We start from the raw sequence: 19,017 nt of genomic DNA on the forward strand, positions 1-19,017 counted from the left end.
TGTTGTTCCTTCTGGGAGTGAGACCCCTCCAGTGTGGACTACCTTGACTCTCTTTGTCACCATCCGGCTGCATTTCTCGATCCCGAATGACATCCCAATGTCAGTACTGTAGATCCCGATGGTGTGGATCAGGCAGTAAATGTCACGCTTGCTCTTAGCATATAGCTTGATGTCATCCATGTAGAGGAGCTGACTGATGTTGGCCCCATTTCTGAGTCGGAATCCATAGCCAGTCTTGTTGATTGTTTGGCTGAGGGGGTTCAGACTTATGCAGAACAGCAGTGGGGACAGAGCATCATGTTGGTATATCCCACAGTTAATGGACACTTGTGCAAGTGGCTTGCCATTTGCTTCAAGGATGGTTTTCCACACCTTCATTGAGTTTTCAGTGAAGCATTCAGTGATTCACGTGTATGGCATTGAGTCATAGGCTTTCTTATAATCAATCCAGGCTGTGCACAAGTTGGTGTGTCGTGACCTGCAATCTTGAGCGACTGTTCTGTCAACCAGGAGTTGGTGTTTGGCTCCTCTGGAGTCTCTACCAATGCCCTTCTGTGTGTTGCTCATGTATTGATCCATGTGCCTATTTATCTTAGTTGCAATGATGCCTGACATGAGCTTCCATGTTGTGGACAGACAGGTTATTGGCTGGTAGTTGGATGGGACTGCACTCTTTGAGGGATCCTTCTGGATCAGGATCATTCGCCCCTCCGTTAGCCATTCGGGGTGAGTCCCATCTCTTAGCAGCTGGTTCATTTGTGCTGCCAGGTGCTCGTGGAGTGCGGTGAGTTTCTTTGGCCAGTAGGCATGTATCATGTCAGGGCCCCGTGCTGTCCAGTTCTTCATACCTGAGACTCTTTCTTGGATGTCTGCCACTGTGATAGTTACTGGATTCTGTTCTGGGAAGTGGCTACGTTCTTCTCTCAGAGAGAATTTTTCCCATATATTTTTCCAGTACTGTTCAGTTTTTAGCCTTCGTGCGTCTGATCGGCTATTTTGACCCTGCCACTGAGCGTACACTTTCGCAGGTTGAGTTGCGAACAGCCTGTTTATCCGTCTGGCTTCATTGTCATTGCCAACAAAGGGTTTTCAACCAAATATTAGTAATGACCATTTTGTTTTCAGTTATTTCATTTGTCCAATTACTTACGAGCCCATGAAATGAAGGGATTGTGTTTAAAAAATGCTTTAGTTTTTCACATTTTTATGCACTCTTTTTGTTCAACCCATGGAATGAAAGCTGAAAGTCTACACTTCAATGGCATCTGAGTTGTTTTATTTAAAATTCACTGGGGTAATGTACAGACACAAAATTAGAAAAAATGTGTCTCTGTCCAAATATTTATGGTCCTGACTGTATATATATATATATATATATATATATATATATATATATATATATATATATATATATATATATATATATATATATATATATATATATATATATATATATTCCGCGGGACGCATATTCTATTGTTGGCAGAGCAAATCTCCGACTATATAGTGCTAAACATGATGGACAACACTACGTGTTTTCTGAACAATATTCCAATAAAACACAGGACTTAAATCACAAACTTGTCCAGTAATTAAGATGAGAAGTCTTCATTTATTTATTAATTTCTATGAGTCTCTGTGCAATAAGCACGTTTATGACAGTCAAAAAAATAAAACAGAGTTTAAAAATGCAGGAGAAATATCTATAGTCCACAGAGATCAGTAACCATGCAACCAAATGAAGGTCACAGGAGTGCTGTTGTAAATCATCGATCAAAAAATGTTGCACAACGTGAACCCATCAAGTTGTCAAGTGCAGATGAATTATGATCCGTGCATGGTTTCAGGCCTTTCTAGACTGCTATTCTTGGCTTCTTATGGAAGGTATTAATTATTCTTCGCTTTTTTGGAAATAAATTACCTTTACTTCCTTGTTCTGCATTGCAGTTGTCTTTGTCTGGTTTTGTCTGGGTTGGTTTTGTTGTACGGTTTTGTGAAGTGAGTTTTGTTAAAAAAAATTTCTCCCCTATCGCCAACCCTTTTTAGACTTCTGAAGTAGTTTTCTTTCTGTCTGCAATCGAAAATCAAACTAAATCGGTATGCCTTGTTTGACTTATCTAGAAAGGGCTACTGGAATTCTACACTGGTGTTCTACAACACTAAATTACAGCTTTCTTGAGGGGATTCATTATACCAAACTGAAAGCCAGGTTTAGGTCTCAAAACAAGTTCCAAGTGGAGCTAAGAACACTGTCCGGTTAGGATTTTGGTATACCCTTTTTCTAGTGTGGTATTATCCACCTCTGAGATGTCTTTTTACACCTTTCGTGTTCTTTGAAATTGTCTGTCCTGCAATGGAGCAATATTTTGTTGTGATGCTCTGATGTGCCTCCAGACGCATTCAGAGGCTGGTGAGATGCAGTGTGAATGCTCAACAACAGGGGTAAGCCAAAACAGCATCACATCTGAGTAAGGCAACAGACAGATGTTGCTGCAAACATGTTCTGTTCAAAAATGTATATTATAAACACCATTGACAGGTATTGACAAGAGAATCAGATCTCAAATGAGTCTTTTTCTTGGGTAACGGCTCCATGACAGGGTTGTATTTCACAGATTTGCAGTTGAGGCTTGCAGGACAATGTGACAGAGCATATTCTGCCCACACAATCCAAAGCAGACTGCATGCAGCCCATCTTAGGTGTGCTGGAGTTAGCAACATGAACATAAACGGGTGGAAAATCTCAAATATGAGTTCAGATTTTCCCTACAGCAGTTGGAATGCAGCGTCAGTGTTGACAAGACATGGCGAGTGCTATGTTGATTATTGCAGCGATAGGAGCAACATCTTTTGGTGTAGGGGGTGGCATGATGTGGGGGAGACATCTTACTGGAAAGGCTAAGCTTGTTGTCATCAAACACAATCTCCATGCAGAGGGATATCAAGATTCTACAATCAGTGAAACTCCCGTATCTTCACGGTCTGGAGGCAAATTCTATTCTCTAAAATGACAATGCTCACCCTCACATTGCAGGGTTTATCAGAGACTACCTCCAGAATTTGGGAGTGGAGAGGGTGTAGTAGACTTGACCTCAACCCGGTGTTTTGCTGCTCTTTCCACAAAATATGTTTTCTTGACAATTGTAGCAACATTTAAAAAATAAATAAAAAGGCAATTAAAGGGGGCTGCAATTTATTTCCAAGAAGCATCGTATCACAAGTAACGTTACATTGTGTGTTAATATATACATATGTATATGAAAACTATCAACTTCATTGCATTTTTTTGGTGTTTGTCATCAATGTCAAAAATTATTTCTATTACACGTTAATATCATGTTTAAAAATCTGGAGAACAGTTGTTTTACTCTTTATTTAGCATCTATTCTAAACTCTATATTTTAAACAGGAAACAATGGAATTGCAAGTTTGTTCATGCTATGCCTCCGCGATCCAACTCGTCAAAAAACACTGGTAAAGAAAAGATAAAATAATGGAAGGTTTCCAGCGGTGCAGATGTTCACAGACATGAAGATAGTCTGATTTTCTTCAAAACAAGCTCAGGTTTATGCCTAAATGCTTAGGTTTGCTCACCAGCAGCTTTTCTTTTCTTTACAATGTCTTAGAAAAAACATCAGACTGATCCACGTATTCGGTCATCTTGGAACAAAGAAGAGTGTGTCTGTTGTACTGAGCAAACATAAACCTTAAACATCTGTATTTTCTACCATTTTGTCTTGGTATGCAAAACAAAAAAGGACATGGTTTACACTAACATTAAGAGAAAGATAAAAATATATGATTATTTTGTGATTGTTTATAAGTTAACTATTGATGTTATGTGATAAATTGCGTTTACAAATTATAATTACCGGTAATCAAAAGCAATAAAAATATTTAGCTAGCACCTCCCAGCAACCCCAGCGCACACTTCCTGGATGTCGCCCATCTGACTCTCATTCAGTCAATCACTCTGAGCATACATAAGCTCTGCACTGAGCCTCACTAAGTGGAAAGTATTGTTTGCACCACTCTACCTTCATAACTGAGCGTTATATTTGAATTTGATCTTCTGTTTCCTGACCCTGTTTCTGACTCAGTTTGCCTGCCAACTGCTCCGACTCTCACCTGGATCCTGAATACCCCTGTCTCTTCTCTGATGATCTTATGCCTGTTATCAACCCCTGCCTGCCTGACCCTGATTTAGCTGCGCTAATAAACCTTCTGCATTTGGAACCAGCTGTATGTCTGTTCTTGTGACAGTTTGTCTCTGCAATGACTTTACATTTATGTTTTCCAAAACGTTAATTGTTGTGCATATAAACCTGCTAAAAAATTTGAACTTTTCATATTTACACATTTATCAATCAAGTTGTATTCATTAAGAGGGGTGTGCTATGTCTAGGGTTCATTTGAGAGGACAGGACCACAATCATCCAGAAACTTGAGGTGTCAGGACAAGCTAGTTGTTTATAGGTGGTTTTTCTTACCTGCCAATGGGCAAGACACTGCCCCACAGATGGTTGCCAAAGCAGCGATGTAAATGTAGCACTTTGGGCGAAGGTATAGCAAAGCACTATCCCAATTCCAAAGCATTTGTTTACTATGTATGTTTGATATTTTCATGCATGTCGTTTTTGCAAAGAAGCTTATTTAATATTTCAGCTTTCTTTTAAGTTTCACATATCAACGTTTGCACATCACTGCCTTAAAAATAAAGTCAAACAACTAAATACACTAATTAAAACTGTTCAGGAATTGCAAAAACTCTTGTTCTTCAATAGCCATTAACATGTGTTCTTCAATAACTATTAACATGTGAAACTGGTTTGTTTTCACATGTTTGCTTAGCCAATATGGTTATTTAGTCCAAACTAATTTGTCAGCTTTCATTATTTTTTTAAAGTATATAAATTTGAATCTAAAAATCTTACTACTTTTGTTGTTCACAAAGCATAATATAAGCATCTGAATGGCTCCTGCATACTTAACATCAAAATATTACCTGGGACAAAGCTTCATCCTGCAGAGAAGTTTTTAAACTTTTTTCACCAAACATGAACACATGGCAGTAATCTCTCATGAACTCTGTAACTACATCCTAAATCTCAACTGTCAAGCCTCCACCCTGCAGTTGTTATCCCTTGCATTATGTTAGTGCAGGAAAGGTGTTGGTACTGCAGCACAATGGTTAATCCTGAAGGCAAAGAAAACTTAACTGTTTTCATCTTTATTTTATGAAAACATAATGCTGTTATGATAAAATGGCAAGATAAATTGAGGTCAATCATGTTTGTCTTCAATATTAGACAATTATTGACTAATGAATCTATATATAAATATGAAAAAGCTGCTGGATGGTTCAGTTGGCTGTGTGTAGGCCTGGTGCATGGTAAATCAGGGTTCATTTTCCAAGGGGCTTCCTCCAGTGTGGGTCTTTAGCCAAGAACCTTCTCGCTACTGCTCAACTCTGTAGCCACAAGGCGGCCTAAGTCTGGGTCTCCCTGTGCCAGTCCCCAGCACAGATAGGAAGGGCATCCAGCATAAAAATCACTGCCAAACCAAATGTGCTGATCAGATTTGCTCTGGCAACCCCAAACCTGAAAGGTGAACATCACTTACTAATACGTTAAAGAGATAGAATATGATGTTGGAAGTTATCCTGTTTAAGGAAACATCTCAAGGCAATTTAAGCAGCAAGAATCTTATCAAACAACAGAGCTTGGTTCAAAATATTGAATAACTGAAAGAACCTTTATTTAAAAGATGCAATATGGGTTCACAAAAGCTATATTTTCTTCTAGGAAATTTCATGGGATTAACAAAAAAGTAGCTTTTTGAATGTTCACTAATTGTGCTTCCCCCCCCCCCTCATAAACTAAATAAAATTGACTTTGTTAAAATCCATTGTTTTTTTATTGAGCTGTGCACTGACAAAAAAAAATCATAAACCTAAATAAATACTTAAGAAAAAGATTTTGTCCATTTGACAGTCCCTCCGACACAAAAAACTTTAGAATAACTTTTATCTCATAACATTTAATAGAAAAAGCATTAATTTACAGTTCACATTTTAAGACTTTGTCCCTTAGTTGAAAGGGGAAATCGTTACTTTACTGAAGATTGACCCCAAAGAGAAGGCAGAACCGCGGGTGCTTGTGGGAGACCTGCAGGTTTTTGTGTAGCATGTGAAGCACAGGCCGGGGCCCCAGTATTGCTGCAGGTTGTCCGGTAGGGTGTCTGTCGAGCTGAAAGCACGCTGTTGATGTCAGAAGTGGAAGGAGGGGAGGGGGGAAACGTGAGGAATGGCTGAACACTGGCGGTGCTCTCCTGCAAGGGAAGAAACCAGGACGTAAATTATCGTCCGGTTAGTTTGGCTTAACACTTTATTTTAGCTTCCAGTTGGTAGTCTTTGTGAGCAAAGCAAAACGAGTGAGTTTATTTCAATTTAGTAATTTATGGGACAACGAAAAACGCAAGGTAGGCTGCTGCTCCTGTCGTCAACGCTGTTCGCGTATTTTCATGGACTAATACGACAGAAAGCCGTTGAGAAATGTCTCTCCGAAAGAGCGCGCGCCTCGGAGGCGGCGTAAGCTAGCTTTAACGCCGAATTTTCTTTTTTTGGGGGGGAAGCGACGGGCAGTGTTCATTTGTTTATGCCTCAACTGACCAACCACATATGAGAAGACAGCGTCCGTAGTGGAAGAAAGCACAGACGAAGGCCTTTCCTCTTCACCTGTGCCACCTGAACCGACGCGAAGAAAATGCGTGCGGGGTTGTTTTGGGTATGTTTGTGGTGGTTCCTCCGCCCGTGTACCTCCGGTCAAGGGCAGTCGACGGCTGTGTGTTCCCCCTCCTGCAGCTGCGACGAAGATGGGGGCGCCGACTGCTCCGGGAGAGGACTCACCGCCGTCCCGACAGGACTCAGTACTTTCACCTACTATCTGTAAGTACTTCTTCCACTGACTGAACTTAAAAGTTCGAGTATGTTCCGGCAACCGTAAGGGAACAACTATATGAGAATATCCCAGAGCAAGTTTCCCAGAAAATGCCTCAGTTTGGAAGGAGTTCCAGCCAGTGTTTGGGGTGCCATAACATTCAGCACCCAGTATGGCTTAGTTCAGTCAGCTGAAGTGCCAAAACCCCGTCAGTAAAGCTGGAAATACTCCATTTGTGGAGAAAAGATCAAACCTTTCACTTGTATCTTATTTTGAAAGAGTTTGTTGGGTGGTTGACATTTATTCACACCTCAATTAACCTTTAAAGCCAACACAGTTGTTTTAAAGCTTCAGAAAAGAAGAAAAACAGTTTGGAGTTCATTTACTGTCTCATAGTACAAGGCTCCAAAAGCAATGGGCTTGCAAATAAACAGGTTATATAATATTTTTGTTTTAAAAGGAAATTAACTTTGTTTCATATATATTTATCCTTAATGCTACCAATATTTTTCAAACTGATCAATGAGCTTTAACTCTTGCACAACTACCATTAATGATTTACTATGCCTTATTTTATGATAAAATTAGGCATGGTAAAATTTATCAGTGTTTACACTTATAACTTAGAAAGGAATGCTATTATAGATAAATAAGGAGAGTAATAGTATTCAGATTGTCTGGCTTGGATACTAAATAATTATATTATTGGAAGAGTGTAGTTGCAAGCTTTTTAGTTTCTTGTTGCAAAAAAGGAGTTAAGAAGATATTGTGCTTGAGCCACCATGTCTGACAAAAAATAGCAACAAAAGAAAACAAGGAATTTAACAAACAGCAAATTATCTTTTTTAGTCTTTTGTTGTTCGAAAGGTTTGTTGCCTTTTATTTAAAATGATTATGATGCTTTCCCATCTAGAGTTTAATGACTTCATTAGGAAAAAGTGCTCGTCCAAATGTCCCATAAACAGATACCAAGTAGGTTAGGACTTTATGGACTGTGCAGGTACTGTTGATGATTGCCCACCCAAGTAAATGTTTATTTCACAATCGCTGGGTTAATCACAAACCAAAGTAAACTACAACCAGTTGCTGTTACTCCAACCTAAAAAAAAAAAAAGTGTTGTGATGCACAAAGCTTTTAAATCTCTAACCTAAGTTGAAGAAAAGCGTAAAGGTTACCTCATGCTTTGTGGAAATATTGGGTCTGTTTTTCCGCACAAGCATTGTTACCAAAGACTTGTTAGACGAGAATTAATCGTGTGCCTCTTGAAATCAACATTGTCAAGTATGTGTGAGGTAAACTAAACAGACTGAGTGGAAACTTGTCACACAAAGCCTACCACTTGTTACTGCAGCCCTCAGCATGCCTTTCTCTGATGTTGTCAGAGGGACGTTTCATTTAAGGCATGGGGAACTGACTGTTTTACAAATTTTCATCAGGCTGCCTTTGTGTAACCAGATTTTTGCTGCGATTCAAATTATTTGCGAACCTGCATTACACACACTGCGTTTTAATATTAAGGGGTGGGACAGGCTTTATACTCCAAACCACTTCATGATTTCATCTGAGCTTCTAGAAGTATGTGAAAGGCTGTTTGTCACTCTCTGTCGCACACTCATTTGTTCTCTTAGTCTCTTGAACTTTAGTTGTCCTCTTCCACTCCCTGTCTCTTTTGTATGTGGAGCAGTGGGGTTAGGGATCATGATGGATTAGCAAGACGCACTGCAGCTGCAAGGGCTCCTTCTTTTGGGGCTAATAAACCCTGCAGTGATCTGCTATGTGTTAAAAAGACATCTCATGTTCTGTCTTTACATCACCTACATTTCCCCCCCACCTTTTCTTGCATTTTAAAGAATAGAATAGAAGTTTCCAAAAAGAACAAATTGAATGTCTGCAGTAGGTTGTGATAATTTAAAGAAGGAAGCATTTCTTGTTTAGCATTTTCAGCTGCAAATGCCACATAATTTAGTCTTGGTTTTTTGGGAGGATGTGCCTTACAGCCTGTTCTTGTTGTGAATCAACAGTTGATTTGTAGGAAAAACCAGGTTGCAGAAGACCACACATTTGATGAACTGGAATTCATGAGACTCTGTTAGCCTGACCCTTACCTGCAGGCCTCTGGGTTTTCAGGTTTAGCTTCTGTAGTGGCAACAGAAAAACAGATGAAGAACATTAATCTCAGTTACACTGCCCAGGTTCCTCAATACTCAAGGTGACATTGAAGAGTTGGGCAATAGTAAACTGTGAGTACATAGGTGTTTATAATTATGGAAGTTGTTGGCTTCAGTATCGGTAAACTTTATGAATGGAGCCAGTCAGTATCCCTGTCATAGCAGGATGAGCTGCTGATGGGAGAATATTAAAATTGTACTGCCTCTTTCAGTGTTAAGCCTTTGAATTGTCCTCCATTAATTTAATCATCCTTACCCGTTTTTTGCTATCTAAATTAAATAGCCATTTTTATAAGGAATAAAATAAAAGCCACATCTGAGATTTGCAAAAAATTTAGTTTTTTTTCCCATGAGGGGCAAAAATTACAGAAATTTAACAAAACTATATACAAATTGATGTACTTTCTAAAAAAAAATTGGGTTAATTTAAAACAATAGTGATCCAGTCTTATAAATACATTTATAAGAGCAAATTGTCAGTGTTTGTCACCTTATAACTCCTGAAGGATGATTCTTTTGTACAATTTTAACAAAAACAAAAAAAAGTACTTGAGGTTAATTGAATAAATAGCATTGAATGATTTTAAGTAAAATACAATAAGTACAATTTATTAAACAAAAACTTGATATTTGTGAGAACATTATAGTGTCAGGGCTCAACATAGCCATTTGCCCCCTGGCCCGGTCCTGTTTCTCAAGCAGTATGGACCACAAGACTTTATTTTTCACTTGTCCGCTCGGGCCACTAAAATATCTAACAGTTAATATATTTTTCACCCTTTTCAATAAAGTATATTTTGAGAAAACGTGTAGATTTACCTCGTCTTCATCGCTTTGAAAGTTTGACGTCCGCCATGATTGTTTTGGTCACGTGGTGCGCACGCTCCGCAACAGCGAACAGTGTAACACTGTAACACTGTTCGTTGCTCCGACTGCATCCGTCGGAGCAACTTAATGGGGCGAAAATAGCTTGGGAAGTTGGACAAGGAGACAACGAACGCACAAAGATGTTTCTCATACCTCCCCAAGATGGAGTAATGGGTGGAATTAGTAGTATGGACAGCAAGATATTTAATGAATGCATTGAAGATGAAACTGTATGCACTAAGCTTTAAGCTGAATGTCAAATAATCAAAGGCAACTCAAATACCTGAATCTCAGACTCAAATGCAGTATAATGTCAAAGTACTTAATTTTGTTTTTCTGTACAACACTGTAAAACAGTACGTATTTGTAGTCAAAAGCTGAATGATCTCAGTAATTTCATTTTATTTAATTTTTCAACTATTTAATTTAATTAAGTAACTAAAAAGTAAATGTAACTTTGCCACTTTAAATAAGTTACTCTGCAAATTTGAACAGCATAATAGTAATTAAGGATCTAAAAAGTAAATGTAACTTTGCAACAGTAACAAAAAGCAGAACCTCAAGGCAGTCAGAGCAAAAAAGTAAATAAAACTTCTTAACTATTGATTAAGAACAAATGTGAAATAGCAGTGATTAGAAGCAGCATGAAAACTTCTTAACTAGTGTTACCTACTACACTGCAGTGCTCTTTTCAATAAATCTGAATCTGACTAGAGCAGATTTAAGTTTGATATTTTCCGTAATTGAAAAGTGTATAAATAAGTGCTAGATGTCACCAGAATGCACCAAATTGCACCATATTAAAATCTTCCGGGGGGGCATGCCCTAAAGTTGCGGCGTCCGTCGCTTGGGTGCCGCCTGCAGCGGCAGGTCGCGCTGTGCGCGGTGTCGGGCCTTTCACGCAGGGCCAGTTACTTTCAAAAACTACTGGCCCTATGGGCCAGTGCAAATTTCTGGGCTATGTCAACCCCTTGAGTGTATTTTCAAATTTTTGAAAAGTTTCTTTTCAACAGAGAAACATTATTTAGTTTTTTGTTGTCCCATGATTACATCTAGTACATTTACTTTGCACACAAGCCAACAAACTACATCCTGGAATAGACTGCTTTTTGTTTGATATGGGTTGAAAAAATGGTTAAAAAAGTGTCAAGGTCTTAACTTAATAAATCTGAAAATTTGCAGTTTTGATCCAATGTCCAAATGTTTGATTATGAATATTAATATTTGTATCGGTTGAAAGTCTAAATTCATTTTCAATGAAAACCTCCTCCAACATATATTGATTTGGTTTATAGATTTCCTCCAATTATTATATTAAATAGTTTTAGCATTTTCAAACTTTTTTTTAATGATTTGTTATTATGAAATAGCTTTTAAAAAAAATCATTTTATGATGTAAAAGTGAAAACTAATTGTTCATTTTTCATGCACTACAGTTGCTACAAAGCTATTTCATGATCTCTCTTGGACTGACTGTCAGACAGAATCAGGCCTTAACCACAGTGCTTTTCTCTCAGTTTAGCTTCAGTTCTTCATTAAATGCTTAGAATCGTAAAATAGAATGCAAAATTTAGAAAATTATTTTATATTTAAAGTAGGCCTGCACAATATACCGCAAATTTATCGTTATCGCGAAATCTAGCTGTGCATTATGCATACCGCAAAAGACGGCAAAAATCGCAATAAATGATTACCTTAAATGTGCTAAAACAAACTCATGGCAGCTTGAAATATTGCACAAATGAAATAAATCCCTTTATGCATTTAACCTACGTCGACAAGTGTCATTTGGAGTATAATTTTTAAACTGTTGCAGTGAAATGGAAATTATGTTTTTGTTTTTTTTTGCTATTTGTTTATATACCGCAATTTATATCGTTATCGCAATATTAATTACCAATATCGCATATCGCGAGTTTTCCTCATATCGTGCAGCCCTAATTTAAAGTAATTTGATCAATTGTTAATAAAAGCTCTGACTGGAAAAGAGGCTTCTCAAAGGAGGAGAAACACAAGATTGTTGTTCAGATCTTATGAATAAAGCTCTTAACTTTTGAAATCATCCATTTATTCTTTAATCAAATGTTGCTACTTTCTGAGAATCATTGTTTAAGATCACAGTAGTTTTTGGTTAAAACTTAAAATTTCTTTGTAGAAGTGTGTATCCCCACTTTCCGTTGTGTGTCCAATGCTTTTCTCAGAGAACCTTGCTTGCCTAAATAAAGCAAAGAGCACATGGTTTTGGAATTTATAGAAACCCGTTTGTAGAATCATTTAGGGCTTGTCACCATTTATCACAGTTGTGTTTTCTGTGTCCGGCAGTCTGTTTTAGAAAGGCAGGCTGGGATGCTGATGAGTAAAGCAGACGGACAGAAAGAGAGGGAGGAAGTGTGATGGTCATTTAGGCTTCAGCATGGGGTTTACACCAGTCAACAGTCCATCAAAAAACGGGACAGACTTTTTTAAATGTGGTCAAAGAAATTTGTGTCCGATTACTGATAGGGGCAGCCCATGTTGTTTGGATAGGATTAAGTTTTGTTTAACTGTTAATGTTAAATGTAATTATAATAAGGTATTGTAATTATTGGTAAGCTAAGGGAAAATGGCTTTCTGGGATGATGTACGTTTTTTTGGGGGGTTTGCATAGAGACTGTACTGTTTTTTTCCCATTTTTGTGCCACACACAAGATTTAAAGAAAGACATGAAATGGAAATTAAGATGGCTATTTGGGGAGTAAAGACAGGGAGGCATGCATCAAGATTCCTGAATGATTTTTTTTTAAAACTCTGTTTGATGTAGGAAAGAGAATTAATATCATAGTCAGAGATCCAAATCTGAGTTTGGCTCGCTTTAGAGGTTTCTTTAGTATCCAGACACTTTTTTATTTGATTTTTATAGTCAAGAAACAAGCCTGAAAAAGGGGATAATATTAAAGGAAACAACAAGTAAGGTAATCTTAGCAAAGATGATGATCTCAAAGAAAACCTGATATCACTAAGTTTTACCTTGCTAATGGGCTAAAGTTAGAAAACTTTAATTCTGTTCCCATGGAACTTGTCAAATTGTGAAAAAAACAACAACAATGAAAAAGATTTATTAACAAAATAAGGAGCAAATCTTCAGAAAATTGTGGGAAATTTCGAACATTATATTGTATTAAATTATCAATTATTATTAAACTAAATCAATATTATATTTTGAATTATGTTAGACCTAGATCGTATGGCAAATCTGCATCTGAGGATAAAAATCAAAAGTGTCAGTGAGATGCTAGCTAGAGCAAGAAAGAACATGGATCTCCAACCTAACAGCACCTCACCTGTTATAACTTTTCATTTTGTCAGCCATAGGCGTAAAACTGTTCTGCTAAAGCAAGAGAAAAAGAACTTATCGGCTGTTTTAATCAATAAAACCAATGAACTAATTAATCAATAAAAATTCAAACATTTTCTGAAAATCAAAGGTACCTGACCAAAAAAAACAACAACCATCAAATCACTTTATACAGGAGCTACATTGTGTTTAGGCTCTTTACTGGTTTCCAGACAGTTTACTTATTATAATTAGCATAGCATAGTACAATTTCTTTTAACTAAGGAACATACAGTCAGGACCATAAATATTTGGACAGAGACAAATTTTTTCTAATTTTGTTTCTGTACACACAGGACACAGTGAATTTTAAATTAAACAACTCAGATGCCATTGAAGTGCAGACTTTCAGCTTTTATTCCATTGGTTGAACAAAAAGATTGCATAAAAATGTGAAAAACTAAAGCATTTTTTAAACACAATCCCTTCATTTCATGGGCTCGTAAGTAATATGACAATTGACTTCCATGCTATTGCATGGGCAGGTGTGGGCAATTCCCTTGTTATGTGATTATGAGTGAAGCAGATAAAAGGCCTGGAGTTGATTAGAGGACACGTGCTTGCATTTTGAAGATTTTGCTGTGAACAGACAACATGCAGTCAAAGGAGCTCTCCATGCAGGTGAAAGGAGCCATCATTAAGCTGAGAAAACAGAAAAAAACATGCCAGAAATTGCTACAGCATTAGGAGTTGCAAAATCAACAGTGTGGTACATCCTGAGAAAGAAAGAAAGCACCGGTGAACTCAGCAATGCAAAAAGACCTGGACGTCCACGGACGACAACAGTGGTGGATGATGGCAGAATCATTTCCATGGTGAACAGGAACCCGTTCACAACAGCCAACCAAGTGAACAACACTCTCCAGGAGGTAGGCGTATCAATATCCAAGTCTACCAAAAAAGAAGACTGCATGAAAGTAGATTCAGAGGGTACACTGCAAGATGCAAGCCACTCATAAGCCTCAAGAATAGGAAGGCTAGATTGGACTTTGCTAAAAAGCATCTAAAAAAGCCAGCACAGTTCTGGAAAAACATTCTTTGGACAGGTGAAACCAAAATAATCCTCTACCAGAATGATGGCAAGAGAAAAGTATGGAAAAGTCGTGGAGAAGCTCATGATCCAAAGCACACGACATCATCAGTGAAACACTGCGGAGGCAGTGTGATGGCCTGGGCGTGCATGGCTGCTAGTGGCACTGGGACACTAGTGTTTGTTGATGACGTGACACAGGACAGAAGCAGCCCAATAAATTCTGAGGTGTTCAGAGACATACCGTCTGCGCAGATCCAGGTGAATGCAGCCAAACTGATTTGGCGGCGTTTCATAATACAGATGGACAACGACCCAAAACATACAGCCAAAGCAACTCAGGAGTTTATTAAAGCAAAGAGGTGGAATATCCTTGAAAGGCCAAGTCAGTCACCTAATCTTAACCCAATTGAGCATGAATTTCACTTGTTGAAGACTAAACTTCAGACAGGCCCACAAACAAACAGCAACTGAAAGCCACTGCAGTAAAGGCCTGGCAGAGGCCTGGCAGAGCATTCAGAAGGAGAAAATCCAGCATCTGGTGATGTCCATGAGTTCAAGACTTCATGCTGTCATTGCCAACAAAGGGTTTTCAACCAAATATTAGTAATGACCATTTGGTTTTCAGTTATTACATTTGTCCAATTACTTGCGAGCCCATGAAATGAAGGGATTGTGTTTAAAAAATGCTTTAGTTTTTCACATTTTTATGCAATCTTTTTGTTCAACCCATGGAATGAAAGCTGAAAGTCTGCACTTCAATGGCATCTGATTGTTTTATTTAAAATTCACTGGGGTAATGTACAGAAACAAAATTAGAAAAAATCAAATATATAATTCAAATATTTTTGGCCCTGACTGTATTTGGAACAATTTCTGGACAAAGTGAGCAATGAGCTTAGATGCTTAAGGTCTGTAATAAATTGAATATAAATTATCCGTGGTAATAAAAGTAAAATGCCAAACAATTCATGATTAGAATCGATAGAATAGGGATTGAAAGGGTGTTTGATAACATACTATGGCTGAGTAACTAAATCCATATCCTCATTCGAATACACAAGAAGGATTTTTGCTTAAATTTTATTAAGAAAAAAAATGAAACCTATTCAAATCAAAAGTTGCTTCCTGCATATTTTTGCTTTTTGATTCTTCCATTTATTGTGCAGAAATACAGAGAAGTAATAAGAAGTCACATTTTCCTCTTAATAATCCAATTTAAAGAACCAATCAATAACCAATCTAAAAACCCACTCCTTAATAATTGACATCCTTTTTTTGTTAATTAGCCTGGTTTCATACTATGATACATTGAATTGGTTCTAAAGGATGGAGAATGTCAATAAGGTTCCCACCTTTGTCTGATTTGGTTTGCTTTCACATGCAGTGCTCTCAGAAGCAAATTAATTTATTAATTAATGGTACCAGACTTACTAGAATGATTACGCAGTTCCAAACATCACACTCTTGGGAGTAATACTGCCTGACAGATGAAATAAAAGCAAGAAGGAGAAAGATGGCTAGTCCGCTAATCCTCTTATCATCACGTAATAGGCAGGGTTGTGCAAGTTACTATTAAACAAGACAAAGTACTTGTTATTGTTGTTCAAAAGTTATCCCCTACCCAACAAAATTACTGTTTCAAAATTATGTTTTATATGAGTAATTTATTACTTTTATATACTTTTTCTAATACCTTTGAAAGTAGAACGTAACATTTGAAGAGACAAATGTATTTCAAAATTTTCTGTGTTTTATACGCTGAATAATGTAGTAATAAGGATTCCTAATGATGCTGTTTACTTTTGGTAGACTGATAACTCAGGAAGCCTTTTTTATGATTCACCCTAGGCTTTTGTCAGTTTATTCAATATAAATAAGAAATGTAAGATTTTTCTTTGGGAAAAATAGAAAAAAAAGCAAAGAGAAGCCTATCAGCTTCAGTGAGACTAAAACAAAAATGATAATAAAAGCAGCTTAAAATGCATTAGCTAACAGCAGCAAATGAGACATCTCTGTGGAAAAACAGCACTAGACACGTTTATTCAATCAAACACAATAAAGTTAAAACCAAAATTAAGTTAAACTGTTTGGTTCTATGAAGGTTAACAGGAGATTTAGCACAGTAATTTAAGTCCACATGAAGTGACCGGCCACAAGCAGAAAATAATGGCATTTGTTGATCTTTAAAGAACCGCTCAAAAGACAATTGTGTTTTCTGTTGTTTTTAACATGTTCTTGTGGCATTTTACTCATGTGGAATTTTGTTGCACCGCTAATTTTAGGTTGGGGTTGTGAGGGGCTGTAAGCTAGCGGGAGAGTGTAAACAAAGGGCTGATGGGAAATATGTGCAGGCTTATTCCATGCTGATGGTCCCGCCAACAACTCAGACGCAAGTTGTAATGAAACTTCTGAAAAACTGTTAGAAAACGACACAGTTTTTTTTTTTGAGCTGAAAACATAATTAAAAGACCACTGGTCTGATCAGTAAATGATCAGAGTGAGACTTTAAATGCTTTGTGGTCTTGCCTCGTTAAACAATAACAATTTGAATGGTTGTTCTGTTGTTATCCGAAGGTTTCTGCGTATGAAATAAATAAATAATCATCCAAAATTCTACCTTACACCACTTTTTTTTGCAACAAAAAGTAATATTTTACTCTTAAGCTATTTTTGTGATGAGTTCTCCCAATGGTAATAGGTTTCTGTAACTTCCCTCTACACCACGCTCACGCAGTTTATTTTGCACCTTTCAACACACATTACATCAGTTACTCCCTTTACTTCACTTCTGCACTTTTATCTCACCCTAAAGTGACCCAAGAACCTCAATCTAAAGGGACCAAGGTTTCACCTAGTTGACCCACACCAGAGTTCAAGCAAACCTTTCCAGTTACCAAAAATGTGGATTAACCAACCCAACAAACATTGATGGGAACCAAACCTGCTGGTGTGATTCAGGATATTTTGTATTTGACATTGTAGTTATACTATAACCAGGAACTAGCAGACAGAGAAATGATCTGTGATATTTAAGAGGATCTGCCATGAAAACAGGCGCGATGTCACTGAAAATGTTCAAACATTTTTTGAAAGTTCAGGTAAAGTTTTATATGTATGCTGCATTGGCCTTTTTTCTTTTTCTTTCCCCAAACCAAGGTTGGAAAACAAGTAAGACAATTCTAAAAAGTTTTTTAGTAAAGTGGAAAAATACCTTGGTTTTCTTTTGGCAATTTTGTGAGGTAAACAGTCTTAGTTTGTTGCTCTTCTGTAAATGTAAGCTATTTCTTACTAGTTTTCCTCTTGTCTTTTTTTCTTTTTGTCATAACTGTTGCTTGAAACATGTTTTATTAAAAATAGACCTCAATTAAAACGTCAGCAAAAACCCCTTTTTAAGCTTTTTCAAGGATTAGCATAAACTCACGAAATAAATCTGCCCAGAAAACTCATGGGTTTGTTCTTGAAAATGTAAACACGCTGTGTATATTAGGCTTTCAGAAGAAGTGAATCAAGGTCTCTGCATAGTTTTCATGCAGCTACATGCCTATCTTTACTTCTTGATTTGAACAATGAAGATCCTTGGGGCTAAATGTTAGGGCATTTTCCCTTTGAGTTTAGCGTCTTACTGATAAAGTCTAGATATAAAGATGTCATAAAAGCTGAAGCTACCCAAATTTTTTCTTTTCTTTCATTTAATCAGTGCTATATGTGTGTCCAAAATTGTTTTGCTGGTTTCAGGTTTAGTTCATTTTAAAGTCAGCAAACTGTTCTAATGAATATAAAGAAAGTCTGTCTTGTTACTGTCAGTCAGGTTTTTGCAAAGATGTTACATACTTAGAACTGTAAAAATGCTAATCAATTCTGTCTGTTTGTGATCCTTCCCACAGGGACCTGAGCATGAACAATATCACTGAGCTTCCAGCAAATGTATTCAAAAGCTTCCCTTACATGGAGGAACTGTAAGTCTCCCATTTATTTAAGGTTTTATCTATGTTTTTTTTTTTTTACCCTGTTGTTGACATGAAGTCATTCTTTTATGAGCAACTGAAAAATTACTGTTACAACAGGCAACATACCCTTCTTCTTAGGTTAAATCACTCATCATACATGGATTGAGTAAGAGCAGTCCCAAAAGATGCTGTAAAGCTCAATTAAAAAGGTGTGGTGAGACAACTTGTATTGAAACAACAACCAAGCAACGTCCGTTGTGGATTTGAGCTTTTTAAAGGATTATGAGGGTAGAAGGAACATTTCAGTGTACTCAGACTTTGATGAATAGTATGCATCCAGTCTATGTGGATGTTGTCACTGTATCCTACCGGTATGCTGCTGTCTTGCTTTGTGGTGCTGCTAGCCAATGATGAAAATCAGTCCATCTTAAAGAAGCTTATGTGCACTACCCATGAAAATAAACGAGTGGGTGAACGTACGCTCGCAGTTTCGCTAGTTTTGACTTTGTGGCCACGCTTTTTGAATTTGTCTGCATCTTTCAATCTGACGAGTCTTCACCCTTTTCTTCTGCGTACAATGCTGCAATCTGCTTCGTTGAAAGGCAATTTACTTTTCATCACATTGTGTGAAGGAATGCAAGACAGGAAGGAAGAGGGCAAAACAAAGGTTTCCGTGGCAACAAGGCTCAA

The 19,017-nt window shown here is 37.4% G+C and overlaps 1 protein-coding gene across 2 annotated transcripts in view; it reads left to right on the forward strand.

Moving 5' to 3' along the window:
• Positions 1-6,143: 6,143 nt before the first annotated feature.
• Positions 6,144-19,017, forward strand: part of lgr4 (leucine-rich repeat containing G protein-coupled receptor 4) — a 31,434-nt gene continuing 18,560 nt past the window's right edge. The window contains exons 1-2 of one of the 2 annotated variants that reach the window (XM_011489840.4): positions 6,144-6,946; positions 18,265-18,336. In XM_011489840.4, coding sequence (XP_011488142.1) covers positions 6,765-6,946; positions 18,265-18,336 — 254 coding nt within the window. In that variant the 5' untranslated portion in view covers positions 6,144-6,764. The remainder of the gene's footprint in view (positions 6,947-18,264; positions 18,337-19,017) is intronic. The other variant, XM_011489843.4, reaches the window with a different exon arrangement.

Source organism: Oryzias latipes, chromosome 3 (assembly GCF_053564925.1).
Source record: "Oryzias latipes strain Hd-rR chromosome 3, Olatipes_Hd-rR_3.1".
Classification (NCBI taxonomy): Eukaryota; Metazoa; Chordata; class Actinopteri; order Beloniformes; family Adrianichthyidae; genus Oryzias; species Oryzias latipes.